Source organism: Lactuca sativa, chromosome 5 (genome assembly GCF_002870075.4).
Source record: "Lactuca sativa cultivar Salinas chromosome 5, Lsat_Salinas_v11, whole genome shotgun sequence".
Taxonomy (NCBI): domain Eukaryota; kingdom Viridiplantae; phylum Streptophyta; class Magnoliopsida; order Asterales; family Asteraceae; genus Lactuca; species Lactuca sativa.
In genome coordinates this window covers 111,897,942-111,913,924 of record NC_056627.2, presented here as the reverse complement: position 1 = coordinate 111,913,924, position 15,983 = coordinate 111,897,942, and the positions used below count along the sequence as shown (strand labels likewise).

The window sequence follows — 15,983 nt, the reverse complement described above, 5'->3', positions numbered from 1 at the left end:
AAGGTTTTTGGGACCATTATCCTCACACCTGGAGTTGTTAAACCATTAGGGTATAGATGGATCTTCGTACGAAAAAGAAATAAGAAAGACGAAATTGTAAGATACAAGGCTAGGCTTGTTGCTCAAGGTTTCTCTCAAAGACCTGGAATTGATTATGAGGAAACTTATTCAGCTGTAATGGATGCAACTACCTTTAGATATTTAATCAGCTTGGCAGTCTCTAAAAATTTAGAGATGCGTCTTATGGATGTTGTTACAGCTTACTTATATGGATCACTTGATAGTGACATCTATATGAAAATCCCTGAAGGATTTAAAATGCCTGAAGCATTAAGTGCAAAACCCAAAGAAATTTACTCTATAAAATTACAAAGATCTTTGTATGGGTTAAAGCAATTTGGACGCATGTGGTACAATCGTTTAAGTGATTATTTGACAAGCAAAGGTTATAAAAATAACACTATTTGTCCATGTGTATTTATTAAGAAAACAACATATGGGTATGTGATCATAGCAGTCTATGTTGATGATCTAAACATCATTGGAATGAATAAACAAATCCTTGAAGTGATTGAACTTTTAAAGAAAGAATTTGAAATGAAAGATCTTGGAAAAACCAAATATTGCCTTGGTTTACAGATTGAGCATATGCCTAATGGAATACTTGTGCATCAATCAAATTACACAGAAAGAGTCTTGAGACGTTTCAATATGGACAATGCCAATCCTTTAAGCACTCCAATGGTTGTTAGGTCATTAAATATTGACAAGGATCCATTTCGTCCATGCGAAGAAAATGAAGAAGTCCTTGGTCCAGAAGTACCATACCTTAATGCAATTGGAGCTCTTATATATCTTACCAATTGTACTAGACCTGACATTTCTTTCGCTATAAACTTGCTAGCAAGATTTAGTTTATCCCCAACAAAAAGACATTGGAATGGAATCAAACATATTTTTCGATACCTTCGAGGAACTATTGATTTAGGGTTATTTTATCCTAACAATTCAAAAGAAAGCTTGATTGGTTATGTAGATGCAGGTTATTTGTCTGATCCTCATAAAGCTAGATCTCAAACTGGATACGTATTCATGAATGGAGGTACCGTAATTTCCTGGCGTTCTCAAAAGCAAACACTTGTTGCCACATCCTCAAATCATGCTGAAGTAATTGCACTAAATGAAGCTAGTAAAGAATGTACATGGTTGAGATTAATGACACAACTAGTTTTAACTTCATGTGGACTTGAAAAAGATGTAGGTCCAACTTTAATATATGAAGATAACTCAACATGTGTCACTCAAATGAAAAAAGGATATATCAAGAGCGACAGGACAAAACATATATCTCCAAAGTTTTTTGAGTACACTCAAGAGCTTATAAAGAACCATCAAGTTGAAATCAAATATGTTCAATCCAGTAACAATGCAGCAGACCTTTTTACGAAGGCACTTCCTACTGCAATATTCAGGAAACATGTCCATGGCATCAGAATGCGACATGTACATAGAATATAATGTGACAGATGTATAAATAAGGGGGAGTCAACTATACACTGCACTCTTTTTCCCTTCGCTAAAGTTTTTTCCCACTGGGTTTTCTTTAGCAAGGTTTTTAATGAGGCAGTACTTCAAGGTTGAACTCTAATTTGAAACGATGTCATCCAAGGGGGAGTGTTGTAAACAATTGAATGACAACATTTCCTAATGTCAAATGTGTAAGAGTTATTTTCAACTCTTATACCAAATATGTCAAATATGTGTAAGAACGAACTCATTAATTATGTCTAGTGATTTAACTAGTATAAATAGCACCATCACGTATGTAAAAGATACACCAATTTGAATACTTTATATAAGTTATCAAATTCTCTCCAAATCTCCTTTCTTCTTTCTAAAAGGTTCTTAGTTTAGTTTTACTAATCTTGTTTTAATTACATCAAATTTATAACACACACACACACACAAACACACACACACATATATATATATATATATATATATATATATATATATATATATATATATATATATATATATATATATATATATATATATATGTTTCAAATTTCATTAATTAATATTTAATAGATTTCAGTTTACAACATTTAGGATAATTGAATGTGTCTCTAAGTAGTAAGATATGTGTTTAGTAAGTTGTGAATCTATTCCAATTTAATATATAGTTTTTAATTTACAACACATAATATAGATTTTATGTATTGGAATTTGAGTTTTTTTAGACTAAAGTTGTTTTTGAGGATAAAATATTTCCCATCTTTTGTAATCAGTTTCGCTGCAGCACCCGCTGCTCTAGTTAATTGTCCACTCTTTCCAAGTATGATTTCTATGTTATGTATGGTCGTGCCTAAGGGTTACTGTTTATGATTTTTATATTTTAGATTTAGAAAAAAATAATTTTATTTTCCAAACAGGTATCCATCGGGTTCCCCGAATCTAACGAAGATTTATTTACCAGACTCCGTTGGGGATTTGGAAGGGCACGGATGGGGACGGATGTAGGGGTCGGAGGTCAGGTACGGGGACAGGGTTTGCGGTCTCTGCTAATATCCGTCCCCGTTTGCATCCCTAGCATTAAGCCTTTAGTTAGTAAATCTACTAGCGCTGAATTAGTTCCTATATGTTCAAAAGATATTTTATCTCTCTTAACTCTCTCCTTGACAATTAAGTACTCGACGTCAATAAACCTTGATTTCCTAGTTATTTTTGTTGTTGAAGTAACGCGCTAAAAACATGTTCTTATAATATGAACTCAATTGCTTGGTTGATGTAGCTATAAGTTTAAGTTTTCTCCTCCAACCAACATGAAAATACAACTTGATGTTGAGTAATGGAGTAACATCTTTCAACTAAAATGCCGTTTGAAAAGGCTTAAAAAAGACTAGTGTGGCTGCTCCCATTACAAAAGAGTTTTGCAATAGTATATCTATAAAAGAGTTACCGAATAAGTACCATAGTGCAAGTTTTTTAAGAATTTTCATTTTTCTTTCTTTTGCTTATTGATTATATAAATATAAGTTAAAGGTTCGTAGGACCCACGATGATTGTATCTAGAATATATCGAGGTTTTTAAAAAATTACAAACGACAACTCCACCACTATCACTATGGATTGGACATTAATCGCCGAAATAATAAGTTGGAATAGTAGTTAAAAGTCTTCTTCTCCCTAATCACCGATAACCAAATATTTACATCTAATATATGCATATACACAGACAAGTTCGAGTAGCGAAAAACAAACACAACTTCAAATTACTACTAACCCTTCATTTGCATGATGCACGGTGCTCAAATGACGATAACACTCCCCACTGTTATTAAAAACTTCAAGACACACCCAACAAATATGGCGTCCGCACCTACACTCCATGTGATTACACCCTTCAATTTTCTCAATGGTAAACCCACAGCTCGGACATACCCTCACATCCTCCTTCCCTCTCATCCACTCCTTCAAAGACATGTCCGGGTCCCGCTTAAACTCCAAATACTTGTCACATGACAAAAAGGGATGATACTCCAAATGGCAGCGTGTACACGTCTCCACCGAACACGCCCCGCAAACAAACGGCTGGCCACCACCGCCTTCTTTCATCGCCACCCGGTACACTGACGGACAATCCGGCGAAGGGCAGTATTTGTATTTCCCAGCGCTGGATCCCACAAACGAACTTAACGAAGCCCGGAAAAGCTCTTCGAGCTTTTCCGCCGCCAAAAGCGACCGCAAATCCACGGTTAAAATCATGGCCGGACAGTTTTCGTGAGCACAAATCATCGGGAAACCCGAGTGGCTTTTGATGGCGGACTCGCATTGCTCCATCAGACACATCCTGCAAAACTCGTGCCCACATTTTTCTAGGCGGAAACCATCTTCCACGTCACAAAGACATATCGGACAGCTGGCAGCTTGACTTTGACTTTCGGCGTCGGGACTCGTTTTCACGAGATGGTGAATTGTTTCCTCGACGTTTTGCTTTAACTCTTTATTTCCACGGACCGAGATGGTATGGTGGCGAGTGTTGAGGGTGAAATCAGATCCCGGGAATTTTTCTTTGAGCCCGTGGAGGTCAGGGCCGAATTTTCCGACCACCTTTTTCATTAAATCGGGAGGGAAATCGGGCCCACGGAGATGAATATCGAGCTGTTTGGTCTCATGAAGTGTGACGAGGGCGTTCACGAACCGGTTTTGGGCCCGGTCAATGTTGGTCAACGGGCCAAAGATTCGGATGCTTTGGTTGTGTCTATCGAAGAGAAAGTAAGTGCCTGTTTCACGTTGGATTGATTTCTGGATAGCGAATCCTTCACGGGAGAGAACCAGTTGTAAAATTGGAGTGGTGAGACGAGGGTCGCTTACTGTTTTTCCATTCATCAACTCTTCTAACGGCCTTCTTGATTCTGCCATGATTTTTGTGGCTTTGGCCGAGATTTTGACGCGATATGACCCATTATCATTCTTGTCAAACAAGAATTTGGCGCCTACAAAAAGATAATAGTGATTAGAAAATAATCATAGGTGGCTCTGTTTAAATTAAATTATGGCAAGTATTTTTGTTATTTGGGTGTTATAGCAACCTACTTTTATGGCATTCAGAGTTTGATTTATATTTATTTTCTTGTCAAGGCATAGTACTTCCAAACCTCTACCAATATACAACTATACTTACAATTTTTTCTTATTAGAACATTTCTACCCACTTATAATAGCTAGGATTATGCTTTTTTAGATTCTATCCATTGTACTTATAAACTTTTTCCCACAGTGAAAATTGCTTTGCATTTGCATGGCGTATAGCTATACAACGGGGTAGATTTTTAGTGGTATAATATAATAGGAAGAACTGTTAGGATCCTGCTATAACAAACATATAAATGAAATTATTATAGTAAACTACTTCCATTTCTTTCTTTCACCCATCTTTTCTTGTTAAGGCATTGTACTTTAAAAGTTCTACCTAACTATAGCATTGTACTCCCACTTTTTCCTTGGTTCGACGCTATACTTTGAAAATCTACCCAATAATTTAGTAGATTTTTCAAAGTATGACATTGCAACAGAAAAAAGTGAAAGTAGTATGCTATAATAAACCAGCCCAAAAGAATATGAACTTGTTAGCATTAAATGAACACATATATTATCAGATATACCTTTTCGAAGATGGAGGCTTTTCAGTAAAGTTGCTCTTTGATAGCCAGATAACAAATGCAAGAAATAGCAACATACTTTCATTTATTTGTGTATCATCTATATTTATTTCTATCGATTGCAAAATTCTATTTTCAACTTCTTTTGTATTTTGAAACATCTACTCAAATATAGCATTGCACTTTCAATTTATTTCTTACTAGATCATTATACTAATATTTGTGTATATTTTTCAAACTGCAATAATTAGAAATGATAGTAGGATTGCAATAATTAGAAATAAACAAAACCAACAAAAGTAGGATTGCATTTAACCCAAAAAAAAAAAAAAAAAAAAAGAGTTACCATTTCGAAGCTCGAGGTGTTTCAGTAAAGAATGAAGCTGGTCCTTTATAACCATATAAACTGAAGCAGAGCAGGAAACAGTGCTGTGAAACAGCTGTTGACTCTTCATCTTCTGCCATGGCTGACACCCTGACAACGCTTTCCCATCAATCTGCTCCAACGCTTTGGCGGCCTCCAAATGCAAACTCCCATCAAAACTAATTTCTGCTTTCATAAAATAATCCGCCAGCTCAGGTTCAAAGATATGAACACCAACACACTCATTCCTATTATTATTCCCAACAGGCATAAAAGCCCGGATTTCTCTCAAAAGTGCTTCTTCAAGAGCAACAATGGAGGGATCTTGTATTATCATACCCCGGGGCAGATAAATATCCACAATATTCCGATTGGTTGCAGATCTTAACTCATCGAAAAGTTCAGCTTCAAAAATATCATTATCGATCCCAACTAACATCACGCTGTCGTTGGATTTCATGCTCGGTTTGCATCTTATAGATCTCCCCCGGATGAAGGCCATTGAAAAATCTTGAATAATGGCCGGAATGTCATCTGGGCTTTCACATTTTACAAAAGCAATCCCCCGGTTTCGCCTACGTGGCCATGAAATTTTCGCTTTGACCGCCGGAAAAGTCAAGAATTTGTTCTCCCCGCCATGTCTCGAGGGGACGATTGTCAGCAAGCCACCTGGGATATCGATTGTGCTCAATTTTATCGCGTTTTCAGCGGCTTCCGGCGTGAGAAAAGTTACCCGGCCCCACTTCTCCATCTTGTCAGTCGCCCCGGGGAAGGGGAAGCGATGAACGGAGCAAATCTTGCCGGAAAACCGTGTCTCGAGAAGCGATAAAAGTTCCTTTTCTTCAACATCGGAGGAACAGGACACCAATATGTCCACCGTGAGACATTTTTTATCGAGTTCAAGGTGTTTTATTTCACCTCCAGCACCGAACAAAGCTACCGGAGATGACGTATGCCGCCCGGAAAACAGTGTTTTTTCAATGCACTCGTTTTCTAACCATTTCATTTCACGCTCCAATGCAGCATTTATAAACTCGAAAACCCGATCCATGTGTTCAGTGGATGCAAATATGTGGACTTCGTTTCGGTCGACCGAGACCTCGAGCCCAATCCGGTCATCTTTTACAACATCTCTGATTTGGGAAAGAAGATGTTTAAGACTTGAATTGGCCTTCCCGCAGAACCGTTTTAGCAATGTACTTCCGAAACCTGTCAACACCTTCGATTGTAGTTTCCGGCGGTCAATTTGTGAGATATTGAATTCTGGAGGTGACAAAGTATGCAGAGATTCAAAATTCACAGCACTAACACAGACCAAATACTGATTTGGCATCGCGATAATTTCCCCAAAAACAACCCAATCTGGTCGTTCATTGAAGATTAGGAGAGAACAGGAAGGGTGTAAATGAACGTGGGTCCCAGTAGATGCCACTTGGTACCCGAGATTATCGTTTCCAGAGTACATTGCAATGTTTTCGGCTAAAGCCGAGAGGATAACATCCCGGAGAATGTTATCGTATTCGGATTTGGAATTCGATTCCGGAGTCCAATGCCAGTATGTCGGAATGATGATATTGAGCTCATTTTGAAGACAATTTTCAATTTCGATCACGGCTTCTTGACATCTTCGCATAGATTTAGCGTTTATGCTGTTATCCCAACACCATTGATTTCTTTTCTCACGAGGGATTTGTTCCCAATTCCGGTAAACAGAGAGCAAAGTGAATAAATCGCCACCCGGATGGCAGAACTGGACCTTGTAACAATCAGATTTCTGCTTATCTTCTTCTCTACCAACCCTACAAAAAATGCTGCTGGAATTCGCCATTACCGCCGCAAGAACCACCCCTTCTCGCCCCAACCGGTGTTCAAAACATTTGAGAATCATTTTCCCCAGCCTCGGCTCGATCCCTAACTTCACCAACATCCGACCATCTTTCGTTAACTTATGGACACCATTCTCGAACACAATCGCACCCAACTGAACAAGATTCTTGATGGCAGACTCGATAGCGGAATCGGAAGGGGCATCGATGAAATCAAACGTGTTGACATCATGAATTCCGAGGGCGAGAATCCGAAGCACCGCGATTCCAAGGTTTACCTGACGGATTTCCGGTTCCTGATGGAACGGCATTGACTTAAAATCAGCTTCCGAGTAGAGCCGGTAACATTTTCCTGGTTCAGTCCTCCCGGCGCGCCCGGCTCGTTGGTTAGCCGAACTCTGGCTAACCTGGCTAACCCGCAGAACATTTGTCCCGGTCGTCGGTTCGTACCGGCTCTCTTTAACCATACCGGAATCAACAACATACTTGACTCCCGGAATCGTGAGCGAGGTTTCAGCAAGATTAGTTGAGAATATCACTTTCCTTTTATCAGGGTAATCCAAATACACCCGGTGTTGTTCGTCGTGGGACAATTTCCCATGTAGTGGTAACGCAACAGTGGACATAAGTTTAAACTGTTCACATGCCCATTCAACCTCCATTTGAGAGGTTAAAAACGCGAGAATTGTCCCCGGTCCCTCATTCCGATGAATCTCGCCGACCGTTCTGACCACATCGGAAACATAATTGGGGATGAAACCGGAATCAGAATGGGAATGGGAATGGATGTATTTGATATCGACTGGAAAAGTTCTTCCGACCACATGAAACGTACCACACCCGAAAAAGTACTTGGAAAGCTGATCGGAATCAGCGGTGGCTGACATTATAATAAGCCGGAGATCGCTTCTCCGGTGAAGTAAATCCTTAATTAATGCTAACAGGAGATCTGTGTTTAAGCTTCTTTCGTGTGCCTCGTCGACTATGATGCAGGAAATTGAGGAGAAATTCTTGTCGTTCATGTAGTGTTGAAGTAGGCAGTGATCGGTTGTGTATATAACTCTGGAATCGAATTGAAGAGATGAGTAAGTTGGAGAGCAAATGACCGAATTGTCCTCTAAACATCCACGGGTTTCTTCCTGGACCCTGGTGGCAAGCGACATGGCAGCAAGCTTGCGGGGTTGGGTGCAAACTATGGACTTGTTGGCAGCTACTTCTGAATCAGTAAGGAACTGAACCAGCTGTGTGCTTTTTCCTGAACCTGTTTCTCCTACCAATACCAATGCCTGCAGGATGATCAATTCACTACATAAGTAAACTATTCATTTCTTTATTTTATTAATATACCATCACCATGCTTTCTATTATATTAAACCTTAGCATACTGATTTTAGTTTTTTTTATTATTATTATGACAACCAAAATCTACCCAACTATAGCAGTGAAAAATATGGATGATATTGCTATGACTCGGGAGATTTCGCAAAGTACAATGTTGTAATAAGAAGATATCATAGTAAGATGCTAAAAGTAATATATATATATATATATATAGCAATGTACTTTCATTTATTCGTATATTGTGGAGTGCAACTTTCATATCATTATATTACAATGTGGTACTTTTAACATTTCTTTCTTATTAAGGCATTGTACTTTGAAAGATCAAACAGATATGGCTTTGTACTTTCATTTTTTTTTCTTATTAGGACATTGTACTTTAGAAAATCTATTATAGAAAAGGAAATTGTTTTGCATTCACATGACATTGCCTTTAATTGGGTATTCTTTTTTTAAGTGCAATGATGTAAGTGGTATGTAAAACCTCAAATTGGACAAATGATATTCAGGGTAAAGTATCAAATAGTGAAAACCTGAATGAATATAAAATTACTAATTCCAAGGAAAAATGAGAAAATGGAGCAAGTAATTCAATCTCCAAAATCCTTGTCATATAACAAATCCAACATGGCAAGTTGAGCAAAATGATTACATTCGTCATGAAAAAAACTCATAAAACACTTCCTGTTTGTACTAGAAAGAAACAGCAGTCACAAATCCAACATGGCAACACTTCCTGCAGAGCTATTTTCAAGTGATGAGGGCATTTACGTCTTTTGCTCAGACGTGATGTCGAGAGTGTTTCACCTTGTTCCATTTTTTTGGGTGGGATAAAAAACTTGGTACTTTTTTTCCCATTGACATCAACCGCAGCCTAAGTCATCTAGATACATACCAGACACAATACATTACAAGGGGTGGGGTTATCCAGTTAGTTCTAAAATAATATCTATAAGGGGTACTAAAATATCTAAAACCACATCGTTTTTAAAAAATCTTCACAAAGGCACTCAAATATCTAAAAGCACCCACTGTTTCATATGAATATGGCCCCCAAACATTTAAACAAACAATATCTAAAATATGGCAAACGGTTTGTGCCAATCATTCAAGAAGTTCCAGTTATTGAATGATAAATGACTAGATACCCAATTTAAATAACAGAAAAATAAAATATTATATTCCAAAGTTGTAGTTGTAATCCAACACATGAATCAGTTAATTAAAGAAGAGAAAAAGCTTTTATTGTGTTACTTAAGTTATGAAAGAGCTTCTAAGCCCAAGGGTTAAGAATAACAAGTTTTTATTAACCAAAATGGAATAACCACTTGAAATAAGGAAACTGATTCGAGAAGTTCACACCAGCCTCTTTTGTATCTTGATTATTTGGATTTAATTGTGAAAAATCCTACAGAAAGATCTTGTAGTCATGTCTCCAAGTATTCCTTGATCATTTCCTCTAAGAAAAGAGTCCCCTCTGATTCTATAAATTTTTCTAGTATAATTTTTTCTTCAATATCTACTTCTCACCTCAATTAATATATTGAATGAAACTCAACTTCACCAGAGATTGTCTTTGTCAATGGTAACAGCCATATCCAGTAAGTTATCACAAAATATACTCTAACGGGTCAAGAAAACTTACCCTCAAGGGCAAAATGGTAACTTTGCCCTTACCAGAAATCAAACAATGTTGCAGTAGACCTAATCGAAACAAATTATGATGACGTTCATATGTCAACCCAAGGATCAAAGCCACCAATTAAAAAATCCATCCATGAAAGAATGACAAGTTTCATCAAGTGTGATGACTATGATGGTATGAATAATAGCAAAACAACAACTTTGGGGTTCTTAACTCAAAAATGATTGATTGCATGAACATATAGAAAAATAATGGCCTGAAGCTAGTAGGCTACAATACCAATGATGAACCTGACGGATATAAGTTTATCATAAAAATTAACATATTTTGGGATTTTAGAAAAACAAAGAACATAAGAATATCCCTCAAGGACAATAACTTGCAACTTACTTTAACAAATATGTTTATCACAAATACCTTTACACTAAATAGTAAGTAGTAAGGGATGTAGATATTTTGACAGTAAATACTTAACATTATAAAAACAAAAACGAACTGTGAAAAGACAGTCCTAAACATACCCTATTTCAAGAAAGCAACGCATTTTGTAAATCTTGATACAAAATAACATTCATATTGATGTAGTTGCTCAGAATGATAATTGATAAGGATTAAAGAAACTACCTGTTGGCAGTGTATCTGCCAAATAATCTCCTTACGATCAGCATAAATAGGCAATCCATCATCAAGCCTCCGGCACTCCCTTTTTATCAACCAGTGAATCTTACTCCAAACAATATTGCCTTTCAGCTTCAACACCTTAACATCAGAACTATCAATCACCTTCCCATTGACATAATCAAGTATACATTCCATTCCAGACTTGAATTCTCCAATCCTCTTGCCGATCAACAGTTTCTCGCGTACAAACCCTTCCTTCTTCTTTGATAACTCCATGTGTGTCACATATTTCTTGGGCTTCCTTAGCAAGCCATCTATCTTAGCAATCTCGTTGGAAACCTGATCCAGCTTCTTCTCCCATGTCTTCACCAGCTCCCCTTCTATAAACCTTTTTATACGCTCGCTAAACAAAACCCTAAGTCGAGAATTGTACTCCTCTGTATCAGAAGGGACGATTAAATTCTGTCGAAGCCTCGGCATAAAGGAGAGACCCCCGTTCAGTAAAACCTCCCACAAATAAACAATCGTTTCGAGCGCATTAGGCCACTGCTGGTAGAAAAACCTACCAGCAACCACACCCTTTTCGTAAATAAAAAAATCGTCAGGGTCGCACGTGAATTTCCCCATCAGAGTTACAATTTCATGACGATTGTAGGTGTTGTGATCGTTGTTTTGGGAACATAGTTCTATTACGAAATTGGGACGTCGGCGGATGGTGGAGGACGGTGGAGGACAGTCTCGATCTCGCCTCCGGTGGTGATGATACTGATCGAATGACCAGTTGTTAGCCATATAAGAAGCTCTGTTCCGGTACCCAGGAGCGAATTGATCACTGCGCATTGGAAGAATCGCTACAGGAAACACAAAAGAGTGAGAGTGAAAGCGAGGGTTTTGCAGGTAGGTGAAAAGAACAGGAGGAATGACTATAAACCAAAAACTGATGAACACAAAAGAGAAACAGAGATCGTAGAGGGTTTTTGGTAAAGGGAAACCGAGGGGGCTACCTGCTTTATATTCCCGTACACACTTTTTCTGCCGAATTAAGGATGCGACATTGTAGAGGTGGGAAAGACGACGTATTTGAGAAGAAGAAAGTCTTTTTTAAATTTTAAATTACTTTTTTAATAATAACATTATTATCAGTATAAAAAAAATACTTATGATTATCTTAATTATTGTACTTTTCAAAAAACAAAACGATTCCCTAACTATGTATTAATATTTTTTAAGGTATCATTTATTTGGGGAATTTGGGACAAAAAGAATTAGGAAATAGCAATTTAATAGACAAAATGTTAATATTACAAATTTACAACTATTACTAATAATTTATGGTAGGTAATCTAATTAAAGTTTGATAAAATTAATATTGTTATAAGGGTACACGTATGTAACAAAAAAAAATCTTTATCTTTATATTAAAATATCTAACATAAAAGTTACAAAAATATAATGACGTTATTATTTGATTTACTGGACATGTAAATCAAACATGAATCTAATGATTCTGAATACCGATGCTTGGGGTAAAAGCATGAAGAATGAAACAACTTGTGCAGCAAGCTACTCTATAGTATGTTTGCATTCGATAGGCAATTCTGTAATTTTGATAACTAGATTTAATTTTATAAGCAATAATATATAATATATTACGTACGTGCTTCTATATTTTTGCAATTAAGGCAGTATACTAAAACTAAACGTGATTTCAGCTTTTCTTTTCGATGGAGATATGTAAATTTAATGAAAATATTATCATTCAAGTCCCTCATCTATAGAATAAACTATTAAAGCACTTTATATACTTTTAATTCGTGTATCACGTGAAACCATCTCTAGAAGCTTCATATGGCTAGGGTACAATTAATTAAAACTCATACGTTATTAAAACCATAACAGTTTAACCATTATCAATAAAAAAGGATTATATCATCATAACATTTTTCCTTTAACCATATCAATTTGAAACTCCCGAGTATATTTCCTTTTATCACATTCATTTGAAACTCCCATGACTTTTCAATTTCTTTCTAATAATGATTATAAGTTGGTTAATAAGGTTAAATAAATATCAAACCTAAAATGTAATCATAAATAAACTAAATTTCAATATTAAAATAATATCTTTATTTCTATTTATAAAGTTATGTCTTTAACTTTTAACATATTATACTTAATATGTTAAAGCTACAACTTTTGAACAGTTTGAATAAAATACTTAAATTGTTAATTTAAATATAAGATTACATGGTCAACTTAAATATAAATTTCAGTTCCACTTAAAAAACCGAGTTAAAAGTGATAAATTGTAGTGGTAAATCCAAAAACTAATTTGTAATCTCAATTTAACTAAAATATTTTGTAACATCCCAAAACTACGAGCCAAAATTTTCATTTTTAAAACATATACTTTGCACACATTAGAATTAAAACGTTCACCAATCATATCATTTCATAAAAGTTATCGCATGTCTTGAAAAACATTTTATAAAACATGATAATGTCAGAGTACAAATTCCCAGGAGGGTCTCGTAGTGCGGAATACTAGGCATGTGTGTGATGAGCCGCTACCGCACCAGCTCCTTCCCCTTCGAAGAAGAGGTACCTGAAACCAAAACTGAAAACTGTAAGCACGAAGCTTAATGAGTTCCCCCACCGTACCACATACCATATAATCACATAACATACATATACTGTCGGGCATATCTGGGTACCCGACCTACCCCTTCGGTCCTCTCGACCGGATACTGCCTAACATATCTGGGTGCTGGCCTCCCCTTCGGTCCTTACAACCGGATACTGCCTAGCATATCTGGGTGCTGGCCTCCCCTTCGGTCCTTACGACCAGATATTGGGGACTATTTCACCCCCTACTGCTACCACATAACACATATCACATAACAACATATCATACTAGCACATAAACATAACACATGTAGTAGCAACCCCATATGAATATCACAGAGACAATCATCTTATCATACAACTCCTACTAGTGGGCCAGCATTGTGGCCGCAGACCCACCGCTACTGGAAGGTAACTCACCTCGAAAAGTAGCTACCGAAAGTCTGATTGCTAGACGTCTGGCTGCTGCACCGGTATTCATCCGGCTACAAATCCATAAACATAGATTAGCCACTCATAAATACCCTTAGTCAATTGACTGACCCAGGCCAGGTCAAAGGTCAACTCATTGGTCAAAGTCAACTTCCAGTTGACTGGACTCGCCGAGTCGTGGCACAGACTCGCCGAGTCCTTCTCCTACTAACCCGATCCTACTCACCAGGTCCCTCTTCCCACTCACCGAGTCACCCTTAACTCACCACTCGGGACTATAGAACTGACTCGTGGTCCAAGTCGCCGAGTCCAAGAACAACTCGCCGAGTCCCACGAGCAGACCTCCTACTCGCTTCCAAATCCTCACCAGAGCATCCCTTAAGAGGATTTGGAGTTCTGGGACTATTGCTACACGCTAAATTGCTAATTTCGCGTGCAGATACGAAGGGTTGGACCTTCAACACTTAAACCCCTCTTTCTCAGTGAAAGTTCATATGACTCGCCGAGTTTGAAGAACAACTCATCGAGTTCCAAGCAATCTTCATAGGACTCGCCGAGTTGTTCATCCAACTCGCCGAGTCTAAGACCATCTTCATAGAACTCGCTGAGTTCCACTTTGGGACTCGCCGAGTCCCTTCGACCCACTTCCCATACAGACCAAATCTGAGACATGTAACGCTTCAAAACCATAGATCTATGCTCCTAGGGTATGCTTATCACGTAAAGTTGCAAACTTTACGTGCATGCATGGCCCTATAAGCTCAATAAGGCAAATCCAAGCTCTTTAAGAGGTCATACACTCGATAGGGACCTCAATAACTCCTACCACAGAGACTTTATACTTCTAAGATGTCCATAAGATCCCAATCCGAAGTCCTTTCAGAACTTAGAGCATAAATACATGGAGTTTGAGGTTTTAGGGCTTGAAAACCACTCATTTGGGACAAAAGGGGGATCTAATGAACTAGTGATCAAGGTAAGAACTTTTCTACCTGAATGGAAGCTTCTCGTAGGGTAGATTCTGAATCTACCTCTTCTCCTTGCACACTCCAACCTCCTCTTCCTTTCTCTAAGCTCCAAACCTTCTCCACAAAGCCAAAATCACTCTCAAGAACAATATGGGGGCTAGGGTTTCTTTCTACAGGTCTCTGGAAGTGTTAGGGACGAAGGAGGCCAAGTTAGAGCGTTTAAATAGGGTGCAAACACCCGGATTAGGGTTTTTGTCCAAACAGGGTCTACTCGCCGAGTCCGGGGACCGACTCGCCGAGTCCAAAGTTCAAACCCCACGCCTTATCCCTCTCCTACTCGGCGAGTTGGTCCTTCAACTCGCCGAGTCCAAGGAAAAAATGCACAAAATTAAAATATTATACACAAGGAGTACGTACCAGGAACCAGGTGCTACAAATCTCCCCCACTTATTTTAGACTTCGTCCTCGAAGTCTGTTGCTCGATCCTGAAACAGCTCGGGGTAGTGTTCCATCATCTCTTCCACCGGCTCCCAAGTCCACTCCGATCCCTTCCGGTGCTGCCATTGCACCTTTACAAGTTCCACCCTCTTGTTCCTTAGATCCTTTGTCTTCCTGTCGAGGATTGCCACAGGGCGCTCGATGTAATTCAGGCTGTCATCGACCTGAATATCCTCCAAAGGCACCACTGCCGATTCGTCTACCAAACACTTCCGCAATTGAGAGACGTGGAAGGTGCTGTGGATCTGGCTGAGTTCGGCTGGCAGATCCAGCCTATATGCCACCTTGCCCACCCGGGCTACAACCCTGAACGGACCAATGAATCTCGGGCCCAACTTGCCCCACTTCCTGAATCGAATGACGCCTTTCCAAGGTGACACTTTCAGGAGAACCATATCCCCGACCTAGAACTCCAGGTCTGATCGACGCTTGTCGGCGCAACTTTTCTGTTGAATCTGCGCAGTCTGAAGCCTGCTTCGAACCTACTGGATTCTCTCG

The 15,983-nt window shown here is 38.4% G+C and overlaps 1 protein-coding gene across 1 annotated transcript; it reads right to left on the bottom strand.

The window, feature by feature from the left end:
• Positions 1-3,165: 3,165 nt before the first annotated feature.
• Positions 3,166-12,045, bottom strand: LOC111876611 (ATP-dependent RNA helicase DEAH11, chloroplastic). The gene is made up of 4 exons (XM_023873159.2): positions 11,967-12,045; positions 10,966-11,813; positions 5,512-8,641; positions 3,166-4,499 (listed from the first exon to the last, which is right to left on the bottom strand). The coding sequence occupies exons 2-4, from the start codon at positions 11,800-11,802 to the stop codon at positions 3,271-3,273; spliced, it is 5,196 nt and encodes a 1,731-aa protein (XP_023728927.1). The 5' UTR covers positions 11,803-11,813; positions 11,967-12,045; the 3' UTR covers positions 3,166-3,270.
• Positions 12,046-15,983: the final 3,938 nt, after the last annotated feature.